Here is a 14,140-nt window from a genome sequence, read left to right on the forward strand (position 1 = left end):
TGTTTGGTTGGTTGGTTTGGGGAGTTTTGTGTTTGTTTGGTTGTTCGGGTTTTTTTTTTTTCCTTTTCTTTCTTTCTTAGTCAGTCTGATCAATGTAATTCCCTAGTTAATGGAATTTATAGAGAACAGTTATAGGCCAGTATGACTCTAGGTTTTAGGTATTATTTTCTCTCCTGTATCTGAAATGCTGAGTGTCTTTGTTCTGGTCACACTTATGCAAATATTGTGTCTTCTTGTATATCGTGGAAACAAAGATGTGTTGCAGATCATTGTTTTTTACTGCTGAAGCACAGCAAAATCTCCATCCTCAAAAGAATATTAACCTACCTCCTCAAAGTGGTCAGGTTGTCCCAAAAATCTCCATTCACTGCTCTGAGCCTTTATCTAGTGCAACTGATGGATGGCATGGTCTTTCTCAAAGGGCTTACTCCCACTTTTTGAACATATTCTCTGTGGGATCAAATGAATCCAGCTTGATATAAAGCATGTTCTAACATCTTAAGGTAAATACAAGCAGATACCAACTACTGTGAGCAGGAAGCTGAACTAGATGACCTCCTGAGGTCACTTCCAAATTCAGCTTACTCTGTGATGTGATTCTTTCCTTCTCTTTGATAGAACTGATTCACTGTTACTAAAAAAAAAAAAAAAAAAAAAAGTGAGAAAAAATGTGGGAAACCTGAAATTGTGGCTGCATAGCTAACAAATGAATGGGAGGACAGAACGCTTGTAAAGTGGCTTAAGATAAAGCCTGTATAGAAACTGTCCTGGTTTCTGCTGGGATAGTTAATGTTTTCTTAGTAGCTGGTACAGTGTCATAAAATCATAGAATACCAGGTTGGAAGGGATCTTCAGGATGGTCTGTTCCAACCCTTATAGGCAAGCATGACCTAGAATAGATGTCCCAGCATGCTGTCAAGCCAAATCTTGAAAGCGTCCAGGGTTGGGGAATCAGTCAGTGCTGTGTTTTGGCTTCAGTCTGAGAACAATGCTGGTAACACCAGTGTTTCAGTTGTTGCCAAGTATGCTTACCCTAATCATGGACTTTTCAGTCTCTCATGCTCTGCCAGTGAGGAGGGGTACAGGAAGTGGGGAGGAAGCAGAGACAGGACACCTGACCCAAACTAGCCAAAGGGGTATTCCGTACCACAGCACGTCATGCCCAATATATAAACTGGGGGTAGTTGGCCAGCACAGGCTGATCACTGCTCGGGTCAGGCTGAGCATCAGTTAGTGAGTGGTGAGCAGTTGTACTGTGCATCACTTGTGTTTCTTGGGTTTTATTTATCTCTCTCTTTTCCCTCTTGTTATTATTATAATACTTTACTTTTATTTACATTATTAAAATCTGGTTTTATCTCAACCTGAGGGTTTTAACTTTATCCAGTTCTCTCCCCATCCCGCAGTGGGTTGGGAGGAGTGAGTGAGCAGCTGCATGGTACTTAGTTACTGGCTGGGGTTAAACCATGACAGAAACCAAGGCAGAGGTTTATATTATCAGGAAAAGAAAAAGGCACCTTCATAAAGTTTGTAAGAGATATCATTCTTTATATCAAATTTGGATAATAAACAATAGGTATTTTGATGTGTCATGCTATGGAATTTGTTTGTGGATGGATAAATAGAATGTGAAACTTCTTTTTAAAAAGTTAACTTGTACTACCAAGCACAATATTTTGTTTGTGCTTCTGTTTTTTCCTTTGATATAAGTTATTATGAAAATTGACAAACAAATGTCACTATTTACCTAAGCTGAATGTCACAAAAGCTGGTCCTATCTTGTATGAATAAATGAGATAAGGAGGAAGAACTCGTGTGAACAGCAGTGCGTTTGTACAGCCTTTGTCAAAATATCTTCTACCTGACAGTGCCTTTTCACCTAAAACTTCATACTGGTTTTACACTGTGGTTAGCACTTCACAGCAGCATGTTTAATATTTGCTGTCCTTAGGTTGATTACATCACTGATTTTCCATTTTCTGTATTCTAACAGCTGGAAACAGTGAGAGTGAGGGCCAAGAAGCAGTGAGGAAAATACAAGAAGAAACTTCGTCTGGAAAAGGTACCATACTTTATCCTTTTCTTTAAGGAACACTTTATTCCTCTCTTTCAGTTGACACCTTTTCTTACATTATCCTGCTTTGTGTATTGTTAAGCATCTTTTACTTTGGGGAAGCTAATCCTTAAAGTAGACCTGACATGAAGGGTAAAATGAGTAGGATGTATTTAAAAAATGTTTTCAGTTTTATAGAATCATAGAATAGTTAGGGTTGGAAAGGACCTTAATATTATCAAGTTCTAAGCCCCCTGCCATGGGCAGGGACACCTCGCACTAAACCATGTGTCCTGGGTTTAGCAGCAGCAGTCATTTTTTCTCCTTCTTGGTAGCTGGTGCAGTGCTGTGTTTTGACTTTTGGGCTGGGAACAAAGCTGATAAAAATGATGTTTTGGTTTGGCCAAGGACTTTGTGAGCCTCATGCTCTGCCAGGGAGGAGGGAAGCCAGGAGGAAGCAGAGACAGGACACCTGACCCAAACTGACTAAAGAAGTATTCCGTACCACAGCACGTCATGCCCAGGGGGGAACTGGGAGAGTGACCCAGAAGGGCGGAGGGGCCTGCAGGGTTGGAGGAGGTATCGGTCGGTGCTTGGTCGGGCTGGGGGAGCAAGTTATCGGTCGCCTGGTGATGAGGTGTTGTATTCTCTTCCCTTGTTATTTCCTTTATCATTACTATTATTGGTGGTAGCAGTAGTGATTTGTGTTATACCTTAGTTACTAAACTGTTCTTATCTCAACCCGTGGGAGTTGCATTTCTTTCTGATTCTCCTCTCCGTTCCCCCAGGAGTAGGGGGAGGGCAAGAAGGGGGGGAGTGAGTGAACAAGCTATCTGGCATTGGTTAAACCACGACACCATTCCACCCAAGGCCTCGTCCAACCTGGCCTTGAACACTGCCAGGGGTGGAGCATTCACAACCTCCCGGGGCAACCTATTCCAGTGCCTCACCACCCTAACAGGAAAGAATTTCCCCCTTATATCCAATCTAAACTTCCCCTGTTTAAGTTTTATATCACTACAGTCCCTAATGAAGAGTCCCTCCCCAGCATCCCTATAGCCCCCCTTCAGATACTGGAAGGCTGCTGTGAGGTGTCCACACAGCCTTCTCTTCTCCAGGCTGAACAGCCCCAACTTTCTCAGCCGACCTTCATACAGGAGGTGCACCAGTCCCCTGATCATCCTTGTGGCCCTCCTCTGGACTTGTTCCAACAGTTCCATGTCCTTTTTATGCTGAGGACACCAGAACTGCACACAATACTCCAAGTGAGGTCTCACGAGAGCATAGTAAAGGGGCAGGATCACCTCCTTCAACCTGCTGGTCACGCTCCTTTTGATGCAGCCCAGGATACGGTTGGCTTTCTGGGCTGTAAGTGCACACTGAAGCCGGCTCATGTTCATTTTCTTTCATTTTGTTTGACTTCTTCACCATGTGTCATTGCAAAAGGGCTGCCTGCAAGTTACAGGCTGCCTGCATGTGTGTATGGGTGCAATGATTTAATATCTGGGCAGGAAATCAGAATACTAGTCATTCCTGTTAAGGGGAGGATGAGAGTAGGTAAGAGTGGGTATGCTCTTTTTCATTGCCAGTCTTGCCTCCGTTGTGTCTAATCCCATAAGAAAGTGTTTGGATTTTCTCTTTTGGAGGGAGAGGGGTGAAAGCTTTCTAAAAGAACAACATTGCCCAATTGGGTTATTTGACACATGTTGAGAGCTTATAATCCTTCACAGAATTAAACAGTTTTCTTAAAAATAGCTGGGTCTTTCATATCATGCCAAAATTCCTGTGTTTTTACAGTTCTTACATTTCTTCTCTTAATCCCATGGGCAGTCATGTTGGGGAGGCATAAGGAGAGCGTAGCTTGATAACTATGAGAAAAGACATATTGCACACTATCTGCTGTGTGATTATAATTTGCAGTTTATGGTGGAGGTTAGAGCATCTAATGTTTCCATCTCGGATTCACTGGGTGTAGCTCCTATTAGCATATGATGATTCATTGATGCCACTTTGATGTATCATTTCTTGGCAAAATAATAGTGCAGTGCTGCTAGTCCATCCTATTTAGGATCTTCATGGCTTCTTCTGAGATCTGATTCTGGTTTTGTGCCTCTCATAATTACTGTTATGATGATCAAAATAGGTTAATTATTGTGTTAAACCCCCCTTCATTAAGGTTTATCTTTTGACTTAAATGTGCACCCATCATAGCCTCAGGATACATGTATGCTAGTTAAAAGCATCGTAAATTAAGGTATAGTCAGAAGGATCGTGAAAGGAAAAAGGTAATTGTTGCATTGTTTAAGTCATTTGCTGGAAGTTTCTGTACAGAGACCAAAACCATTTGGACTTAATTGCCTCACGTGACCTGCATGAAGCTGAATAAAGCAGGGTCTGTCTTATTTTCTCACAGCCATGTGATCACAGGCTTTTCTAGCACTCCTGTCTTTCTTGGTTTTTCTGAATGAAGTAAGCCTTAATGCTCAGTTATAAACTTTGTCAGGATACAGCTGGCAGTTTGAGGAGGCTGAAAGTGTATGTGAAGTTGACTGAAGTTGGTTATAATGACTGAGGCTTTAGAAATCTCATGTCCTGGTAGATTTGGCCCTAAAACAAATGGAAAGAGAATTTCAAGAATTTCCTTAAAATAGATTTCAAGAATTTTTTCCCGATTGAGGGATGTTTGGACTTACAAATGCATTGTCCTGTACAAAGGACTCACTTGAGTCTGAGCAGCAGTCCTGTGTGAAGAAAACTGCTTACAGAAACTGTTCCCATCTGAAATACTGGACTCTTGAAGGAGAGCTACTCAAAGCAGTATTTCTGGGCAGCCAGCATGATGAAGGATTAGGACAATATTAGCTGTCCTGCCTTTACTGGGGACAAACTATATGAGTGGATGCCAACAGTTTGCTATCCAGACCTCAGATCTCTAGTAACAAAGAAAATCTCCTTGCTTGTTAGCAGGTTAGACAGAAAAAGGGAGCAAGAGACCTTGTCCTCTCCATTTCCTGGCTGAGCCATACATAGTACAAACATCCCCAGAGACAGCTCTGGGAAAAGGCCAGGCTTGTTGAATGCACAATGTAATGTAATTACAGAGTTTTTAAGGTGATATGGTCCTTCTGTGTCTTGGCCACTGTCTGTCTGGGGCTCTGTCTGCTATCTAAGGATAAGTAGTTTAGCTTGACATAATGTACACATCTGGGACATGTGAGTTTCAAATCATGTACATAAGTGATTCCTATGAAGCAGCTGTTAACAGTTTCAGAGGAGAATAAAGACTAATAATCAAAAGGCTATGCATGCAGGTGATGCTTTTTTTTTTTTGCAGCAGCAGCATGGGAAGACATGAAGAAAGGACTGAGAACATTTTGAATGCAGGGTGGCAGGAAACTTCTTTTCCCATGCTGGAGGCATTCAAACCAGTGTCAATGCCAAAAGATGGTAGGGTATTGGAGAGGAAAGCAGTTGCAGCCATCTCCCTACAAGGCAGTGATGCTAAAGAACACAAAAAAATCTAAGCAATATATCGCATCACCTCTTCTTACCACCCATCCTCTCTCATAGTGCTATACCAGAAACCTCTTTGGTTCCTCTTCCTGCTGATTACAGACTGTTTAGGTGTCCTTCTTGGTTTTGGGTCTCTGTGCTGAGTTGCCTGTTGCTAAGCGTAAAGAGTGAAGAAGGACAGGGGTCCACAAGAGTGGAAGAGAATAAGGTGTAGGTCCTTGGGGCATGATGGATCCAGTTCACTTGAACATCAGAACTTCTTCCATGATAAAGCACTCAAAGGCCTCAGATATTCAGGGCCAACCAGAAGAAGTGCTGCATTGTTATTGAAATTATCAAATGGCCACTATTTCCAAAAGACCAAGGGCAACAGATTGCTACGCTCTGAATCATAAAGCTGGGGGAAGCCAGAATGATGTGGGCATTTATCTTGCTTCCATTTGTTAAATTGGGAACTTGTGTTGTTAATAGTAGCAATTATATGGCTGGGAAAATTGTTGATGGCTAGGGATTGCCACAGAGATATTCTAATTGTCTAAGTCTCTGTAATTTACCCAGGGTGTGTCTATGCTAGTGTGTTCATTAGTTAGATCAGGAGAGTGCTTTCCAGGCAGTGCTCAACGGTTGCCTGCTTGCTGAGCACAGGTTCACATCAGGAAGGGCACTGCAGGTCCTGATCTGGATTCTGTTTAGACAAGAACTAGCCTGAGAGGTGACCTGCATCAGACTGACTTCTATTCATTGATTGGGAAGTTTCTGTGACAAACTCAACTCTCAATGATACTACAAAAAATCTTTCTGTGTACATAATATAGCTTATCTCCTCAGTTACCCTCAGTTTACATCTCTCCAAATGAAAGCTGGTTTTAACCCAATGATTACAAGCATACAAATGTTAGAAACTAATATATAAACATGAATGAAAGCTACAGTCATTCCAGCATAGGTTCATGAATGCCAGTGGAATCAGCAATTAGCAAAAGTTTATGCATGAATATCACTTAGCATAGTACTGAGGAAAGGCTCTCACAAGAGCAATGTATAGGAGCTGGAGTTGCAACTACACTCAAAGGAGAAAAAATTTAAAAGTTAGTGAGAAAACAGGGTGTAAAAGTCATATTAAGCACAGACCTCTTCAAAAGGAAAAGCCTGTGTTTAATCTCACCCAACATTTTTGCAGCAATTCAAATAAAACCACAATTATAAAGCTAAGCACTAAATCCACAGCATTCATGAGGCTTCCATTTGAAGCCAGGTGAGAAAGGAAGGAGAGACTTTCTCCCTTGGAGTCAGAGGAATGCAGAGGTTAGCACGGTGGCAACCAAATCTTGTCATTTACAGTCTGAGCCACATCAAGACAGCATGGGCCAAGCAGTAGGAGGAATGATAGCACCTTAGAAACACTGCAATTCGTGTGCGTTCAACAAGCCTGGCTTTTTCCCAGAGCTTTCTCTTGAGATGGTTGTGCTATGTATGGCTCAGTCAGGGAATAAGGAGATAACAAGGTTGCTTGCTCCCTTTTGCAGTATAATCTGCTAATGAGCAAGATCTTTCCTTGTTATTAGAGGTCTGAGATCGAAGAGCTTACCCAAAGAAGGGGTGATCTAGCTGATAGGCACCAAGTGTAATTGCAGAATAACTCATGGGTGATAACTCCACTAACGTTTGCTGTATGTCAGGCACCAATTTTAACAAAACAACCCACGTTTCTCTGCTCTGTACCACACTGTCATTGGCTTTCCCTGCAGGCTAGAGTAAATCAGCTGCTGAGGGTTCCCAAACTTTTCGATTTGCTTTTGATCAAGAGTCAGTGGTGGTATTCCCAGCACATGGGCCAGAGTTGTGAAAGCTATTCAGCAAGGCCGGTGCCTTCTTAAAATGTTCCAAATTGTCTCCTAGGACTTTTTTTTTTTTTTTTTTCTGACATGGTATGTCAAAGGTGGTGTTATGGAAGTGATCACCCAAATGGTCAAAAATAGTAAAAAATTTTTCTGGTTGAGAAGTGTTTTCTATATGTGCATGTAAGCATGTATGGGTTTATTCTTGCTTGTGTCAGATTTGCTTTTATGGTGTAGTTTTGAGGTGTAAAAGCATAACATCCTGAGCTTGTGGCAAGACCTGTCATGGCTTCTTTGTTCCTTCTACCACATCCTGCCATTGGCATATCCTTTCTTTACCACTGCTAATGCTGAAAGACTCATATAATTGGTCTAAAGAGTTTCCTAGAAATAATAGTGCGGTTTCCATCTACATGGCTTCTTTTTTCATGCTGGTGTGTTATCTCCAGTGCTTAGGTTTGGCAGATCAGGGACTGCCCTAAGTTAGAGTTCTACAACTGGATGCCAGGCTTATGAAGACATCTTGAAAGACAGGTTGGTGATATGGGTGATGAGTAAAGAGGTCTCAATCTGACAGTGTGCCACTTTGCAGGTCCCTGCATGGAACTGCAGAGCACTTCTGCTTTGTCTCTTGGTGATGGATATAAGAACCTTGCCTGAACATTAAGATTTCTTTTCCTTCTGTAGCCTCAGCTAAGTTTATATCAGGTATATTCAAGCCCTGTGAAAATATTTGAATCTTGAAAAATATCAGATGTGTTAATCTAAGTCTATAAGGACTGGATCCTCCACACGCTCAAGGGATAGAAGACTCCTTTCTAGATTCTAAGAAAGTAATGCAGGGGCTAATACAGTTTCTCTGTGCTCATAGCAGTTATGCCCAGCCCTCTTAGAAAATCGTTTAAGTGAATAGTTTGCAAATCAATTGTCCTACTTTTCTGTTGGTTTTACGTAATACTTTGATGCAAAAACATGGTTAAATTCATTAAGCCTGCTTACTCATGTCTTTTTTGTTCTACTTTTGACTTTCAGTGTAACATGTTACAAGATTTTTTTCCCCTCGGTGCTTACAGACATTTAAAACAATGGAGAATCCCCATTTTTTGTGTATCTTATGACACCTTAGAAATTGAGTTGTCATGTTAACAAGGTGGTAATTCAGACATTAAGAGCAATATGAATATAGTTCACAGAGTTAAAGATGAGCTGCAGATTTGGATAGTGAGATAAAGTCTTTCTTTCTAATATAAAATGTATTCATAATGCAGGCACAAGCTCTGCCTGTTAGTTTCCCAAATTCCCATTTCCACTGAAAATGTGAAACATACTTCATTAACAGGCTCTGCCACTAGGAAACATGATTTCTCAGATTTAAATTATTTCTAATTGAAATTTAGAGATAAAGAAGTGCATAGGTGTAGCTGTAGGCAGAATAACAAGATCCTTTTGGATGTCTTGAAATGATTTTCTGACTGTAAATCACCAAAGCTTTGTGTGACTAATGGGACAGGAGCTCCAAGGTTAGGATTTTGCTGATTGTGGTGCTCTACTGCAGGCAATCGGGAGAAAGGGAATTTCAAAATTAAATTGCCTCAGCAAGGCTTGAAAATCTCCCATTTCACCCTTTACAGGATTCTGATCCTCTTTGGTGTGCCTATAGAGCCATGATGTCAAGCAGTGGCTGGATAAAGGTGCTTCTGGGTTTGACACCTCCCATAGCATGCCATTATTTTTTCTGGCTCTAGCAGTAGTTGCAGACAGGTTGTGTGGGCTATTTCCAGACCTTGCCTGCTCTCAAGAAAACTGCCAGCGAACACTGAAAGACAAAGCCAAGAAGAAGGCAATTTGTTTTCTCTCTGGAATGCTTTCATATCTCCCTTCCAAGATCTACTTTCTGTAGTCCTAACCTCTGTGGGTTACATGTACGGCTTTAGAAGTTAAGTTGCTTATAACAAGTGTAATATTTTCTGTGGAAATTCTATTGGCTTCTGCACTAGGGATCCAGCTACTGGGAGGAAGGAGAACTTGTGGCCTGGAGTAAACATGAGAAAAACAGAGCCTGTATTTGAAGCACTTAACAGGCTGTGTGTGTAACCTGCGTGTGAAGTGACAGATCTGCTTAAGCACATGGGCAGTACTTGTCTCCAGCTCCATCCTTGCAGTAGTATGGCAAGGCTCCAGAGGGAGAACAGCCAGAGAGGAGCCTCTGCACCTCTGAAGGGCCAACACTAGTGTATCCGTGCTTAACTTGTGTTTTGAGGGCCAATTTTTAATGGCAAAGGACCAAAGCTCTGAATAGATATTGCAGTTCTTATATGACATATGGTGCCCAGTCACGGGATCAGAGGCAATGGGCACAAACCAAAATGGAAGAAATCCCATTTAAAATTAGGAAGACTCTTTCTTTTTTAGCATAAGGGCTATTGAATATTGGCATAATTTGCTGAGTTTGTAGAGTCTCCATCCTGGGAGATGCTCAAAAGGCATCTGGACAGAGGCTGAGACTGTACAATCTCCAGAGCTGCCTTTCAGCCTCAGCCACACTGTAACTCTGTGAGTCTATGAAATTCTAACAGCCAGATCCACGTGAAACCATGAAACATGTCCAGCCATACTGTAGCATATATTGATTCCTGTGTGTGACTGTGTAAGACTGCTGGCTCTTCAAGGAATTGTATTGGTATTCATACACTGCCCATAAAAAGACTCTTGGGCACAGAAAGTGGTGAAAACAGAAATAATTTGTCCATAATGCAGTCTTAGGAAATGGGTATTTGAGAAGAATTTTGGAGCCGTGGAAAAAAAACAAAACCCAACTATCTGTGCAGGTAAAAAAAAAAAAAGCATTCTATGGAAACAGAGGGAGCGATTGTGGCAACACTGAGCAATATTCTGTGAAAAGGCCAGAAAATATTGCCTGTAAATCTGGATCAGTTTGCCCTTCTTGTTATTTTTATCTAGGCAGGGCATATGCTAATATATTTTATATTGAGACCTAAATTTTAAAATCTAAGTTTCAAATAAATGTTTTCAGAATTACTTGATGACATCTCTGTCACATTTCCAGAATCTGAATGGAAATTAGCAAACAAATGGGTACTTTGAAATCCTTCTCAGCCTATTTAAAGGCTTGCAGGAAACATGTAATGCCAAAGCATTTTTTATAGTCTTTTTTGGTACTTGGTGCTAGAAAATCTTGCTTGTAAGAAGAAATAGAAATACTCCTAAGGAGACTGGTAAACTCTTGAATTAAGCAAAACATCTAACATGAGAAACATTAGATGTCTGATAATCGTGTCTGGGTTTGGATTTTTTATTTTTTTTATTGAGGCTATTTCTGGACAAGGTGATGTGAATGATTTCCCCATGATAGTGGTCAGCTGTGTTTTAGTCCTTATTTAGACTTAACACTATGTCTGCCACTGTCTCCTCTTACCAAGATTACTGTTGACTTCAGGCTGCTTGGAAGGAGTAGCTCTACGCAACTGATGTGACTTGAGGAGACAAAATAAATCAAATCATCTTTACAACATTTAGTTTGACCTAGTTGAAAAATAATCCTTGCCCACAGAAAATGTGTGGGCCTGTAGTGGGAGAGATATCTCCATGGTTCTGGACAAGATTTGCTGTTATTCTGCATTCCCTCTTACTCTAGTCCGGTCTTACTTATGCTCATGCACTTGAGCTTTTTTGAGTAATTTACAGCTACTAAACTTCCTGGAACATGGATCTCATTTAAACTGTACAGTGTCTATAATTCCTTCTCCTTCAGAACTTGATGACATATCTGGGGGGAAAAAGAAAAGATATGCATGTATTAAAGGAAAAAAAAACAATATAAGGGAAAAAAACCCAAAACAGTTTCTCCTGTTCAAAACTTCGTCATGACTGCTGGGGGTTTCTGAACTGGTAGTTTGTGAAAAGTTCATTTTGCTGCCTTTCCCCTGCAGGCTTTCCCCTAGATTATATTTTACACTTGAAAGTCAATCCATGCAAAAATCCCATTTTTATAGTTTTATAAAAATTTTATAAAATATATGTAAAAATAAAGCCCTAATTGGAACAACTTTCATGATGACAGGGCATTTCCTGAAGATGTGTCTGTTTTGGTGGGCGTGCGTATTAGTGAAAGAGAGAAACGCTTTTGCACTTAACATCTGCAAAATAAAGCAGGGAAAGTGTTCCTGCCTGTAGAATGGATTAACTCCAAAAGTGGTCGTTTGTGTTCAGATCAATCCAGAAAAAAGGCTTTTCCTTCAACTCACTCTGGGTTTCTTATGACCCAGACTACAGTACTATCAAAGACAATATTTTTTTAAATCTGGACCTTAAAATCTTCTTGAATCAATAAGCTGCTGCTTATCAATGCTTTGTGTTGATTTGCAAATCCATGCTATAAAGGATTTCTTTCTTTTTAAAGAGAATTTTGCAAAGATTTTGTTTAAAACCAGATTATTTCTTTTTTTTTTTAATTGCCAGAAAATCAAAATGTCCTATGGAAATCACTTCTTTCATGTTGAGTCCGAGCCTACTTTCCATCAGTCTTGTTTTGGGATTTTTGTGCTTTGAGATGATGCAAAATTAAATCTTCAGTTCCAGTTTAAATGCAGTCTTCAAATTTCCTTCAAGACCTTGTTTCTGTATGCAGAATGCAGAGCACATCTCCAGTGCCATGAAGGCCTTATGCTTTGAAAACATAGGCCATAGATATAGAGAAGATATCAAAAAGTGTGTTTATTTGGTATATAACTGTTTCATGTCTTACAAGGCTAACATAGTGAGCAGTTCTCCTGAGAATCTTACTCAGGCTTATCCTTCAGATAAGAAGACCTCAAATGACTGGCTGAAGACTGCTATCTTAGAAGATATATGAAATGATATTTTAGTCTGGAATCATAATCCTATAGTTACCTTGACAACTACCAGTGATACATACCTACATTGTGTTTGCCTCTCCAGATACACTTTCAGCTGGTCCTGCAGACAGAATATAGATTTTTCTCTCTTTTTTTTTTTTTTATTTGCTTGAATTATATCTCTACAAACATGCTATTCAGAAAGCAGTATCCTTTTCTTTGTGTCCTATCAGTGGCATAAAATATTGATTTGCCTTTGCTTGCAAAAGAGAACAATTTGTGGCAGCATTCATGTATTATATGGCTGAACAGTGACTTTTTGTATAAATCTCAGATTCAAATCTGTGTGGTAGTGTCAACCAAGCTGGTAATATGTAGAGATTAAGTCTGAATAAGTCTTGAGTTTCAAATAATGGAAATGACCTCACTGAGGTTATAATTAATTCTGCGTATTCAAGTGTCATGCATGAACAGAGCATACAGTGTTTGCTGCACGGTGGAAGAAGGGCATGCAAGAGGAAGGGCGTCAGTAGCAACTTGTACTTATGAGCAGAGCAGAGCTACCTGGACTCTTTTTTCATCTAAATGCAGTCAAAAGTAGAGAATTTAGACCTATGTTTGCATTTAGTGATGGGAATATGGGCCCCAAGGTGCATTAGGGACCCAGTAACTTTGCTAGGTCAAACTGGCTATTCTGGCTGTATATGTGTATGGAGGCAGCAGGACAGCATAGCTGAAACAGCTCTGGGGAGATGGCTGGAGCTGAGCTGAGAAGTTCTTCATTCCCTCTGAGTTCCTAGGCCTGACTTCTGCCTCTTCATGGGACAGCTATCCAGGCACGTGCTGAAGGTGCACAGCCTTTAGTGGGTGTCTGCAGTGCAGATGTTACCTTGTCATTTTTCTGTTTGAATGAAGAAGAACTCTTCAGGTGATGCAAATTGCTGGTGCCAAAGTTATCTTCACGAGGCTAGTTCAGAAATATTCTTTTTAGGCTGTGTGAAGATCTAGCACTTGTATCTGTTCTGCTGACAGACAGGGTACACCACAAAGTGACCACACACTAGCTGTATAATATGCAGAGTTTAATAAACAAGCACACTAAAGCAAATAAGCACACTAAAGCAATCACACTAGTGCAAATTAGGTAAATATCTGTCTATATATAGTGAATAAGTACAACAAAGCAAATCAGAGGTATATAAGTGAAGTACTGAAGAAAGGTAGCAATGCAGTGAATCATTACTGCATAGAAAGAACAGAGATTAAGAAGTAATACATCACCAGTTACCACTGAATCATCATCCAGACACATACTTCCAGCTGGGAAGCCCCGTTGTAAGCCAATGCCAGGAATCTCAGGTAACTGGGAAAATTCCTATATGGTGAGTCCACCCATAGGTGAGGCTTCTCACATGGCCACAAGAGGGTCCCGCTTTTATACCCTCATCAGAACAACTGGCTTTATGCCAGATCTCTAATTGTTTACTCATGGGACCGTGCAGTTTCTCATGATCTCACTGTTGTCCACTCTGAGTCACAGAACAGCTGCACACCTATGTTTTCCCATCTCTTTCTGACAAACAGTCACAATGAACATAAACATGTATACTCTACCAAATACTGTGGCAAGCAACATCCTCTATTATGTCTCTCAGTCATGAGAGGGAATCAACTCTCAGCTAGGTTCCCATCCATTACAATATCCTTAGTCTGTTGAATATGATTTTACCTTTTTATCTGAAGAAAATATGTTGAAATAAAGCCATGCTTTTGTACTTCCAAAGTGTTTGTATGGTGGTTATTTTCAGAAGCTGGATGTAAAAGGGCTAATCCTTCACTTAAGCTAGAGGAGTGCTACCCACCTGCTCCAAGTTTAGCGA

The 14,140-nt window shown here is 40.5% G+C and overlaps 1 protein-coding gene across 4 annotated transcripts in view; it reads left to right on the forward strand.

The window, feature by feature from the left end:
- The window catches only part of DHRSX (dehydrogenase/reductase X-linked), a 163,508-nt gene that overhangs the window by 46,394 nt on the left and 102,974 nt on the right, over window positions 1–14,140 (forward strand). For all 4 annotated transcript variants that reach the window (XM_061366538.1, XM_061366539.1, XM_061366541.1 and 1 more), the window contains one exon: window positions 1,994–2,062. In XM_061366538.1, the coding sequence (XP_061222522.1) occupies window positions 1,994–2,062 (69 nt within the window). The remainder of the gene's footprint in view (window positions 1–1,993; window positions 2,063–14,140) is intronic.

The sequence above is a fragment of the Neopsephotus bourkii genome, unplaced genomic scaffold (genome assembly GCF_033783945.1).
Source record: "Neopsephotus bourkii isolate Nb327-2 ecotype Australia unplaced genomic scaffold, CSIRO-AGI_Nbou_v1 NB_1346, whole genome shotgun sequence".
Lineage (NCBI taxonomy): Eukaryota > Metazoa > Chordata > Aves > Psittaciformes > Psittacidae > Neopsephotus > Neopsephotus bourkii.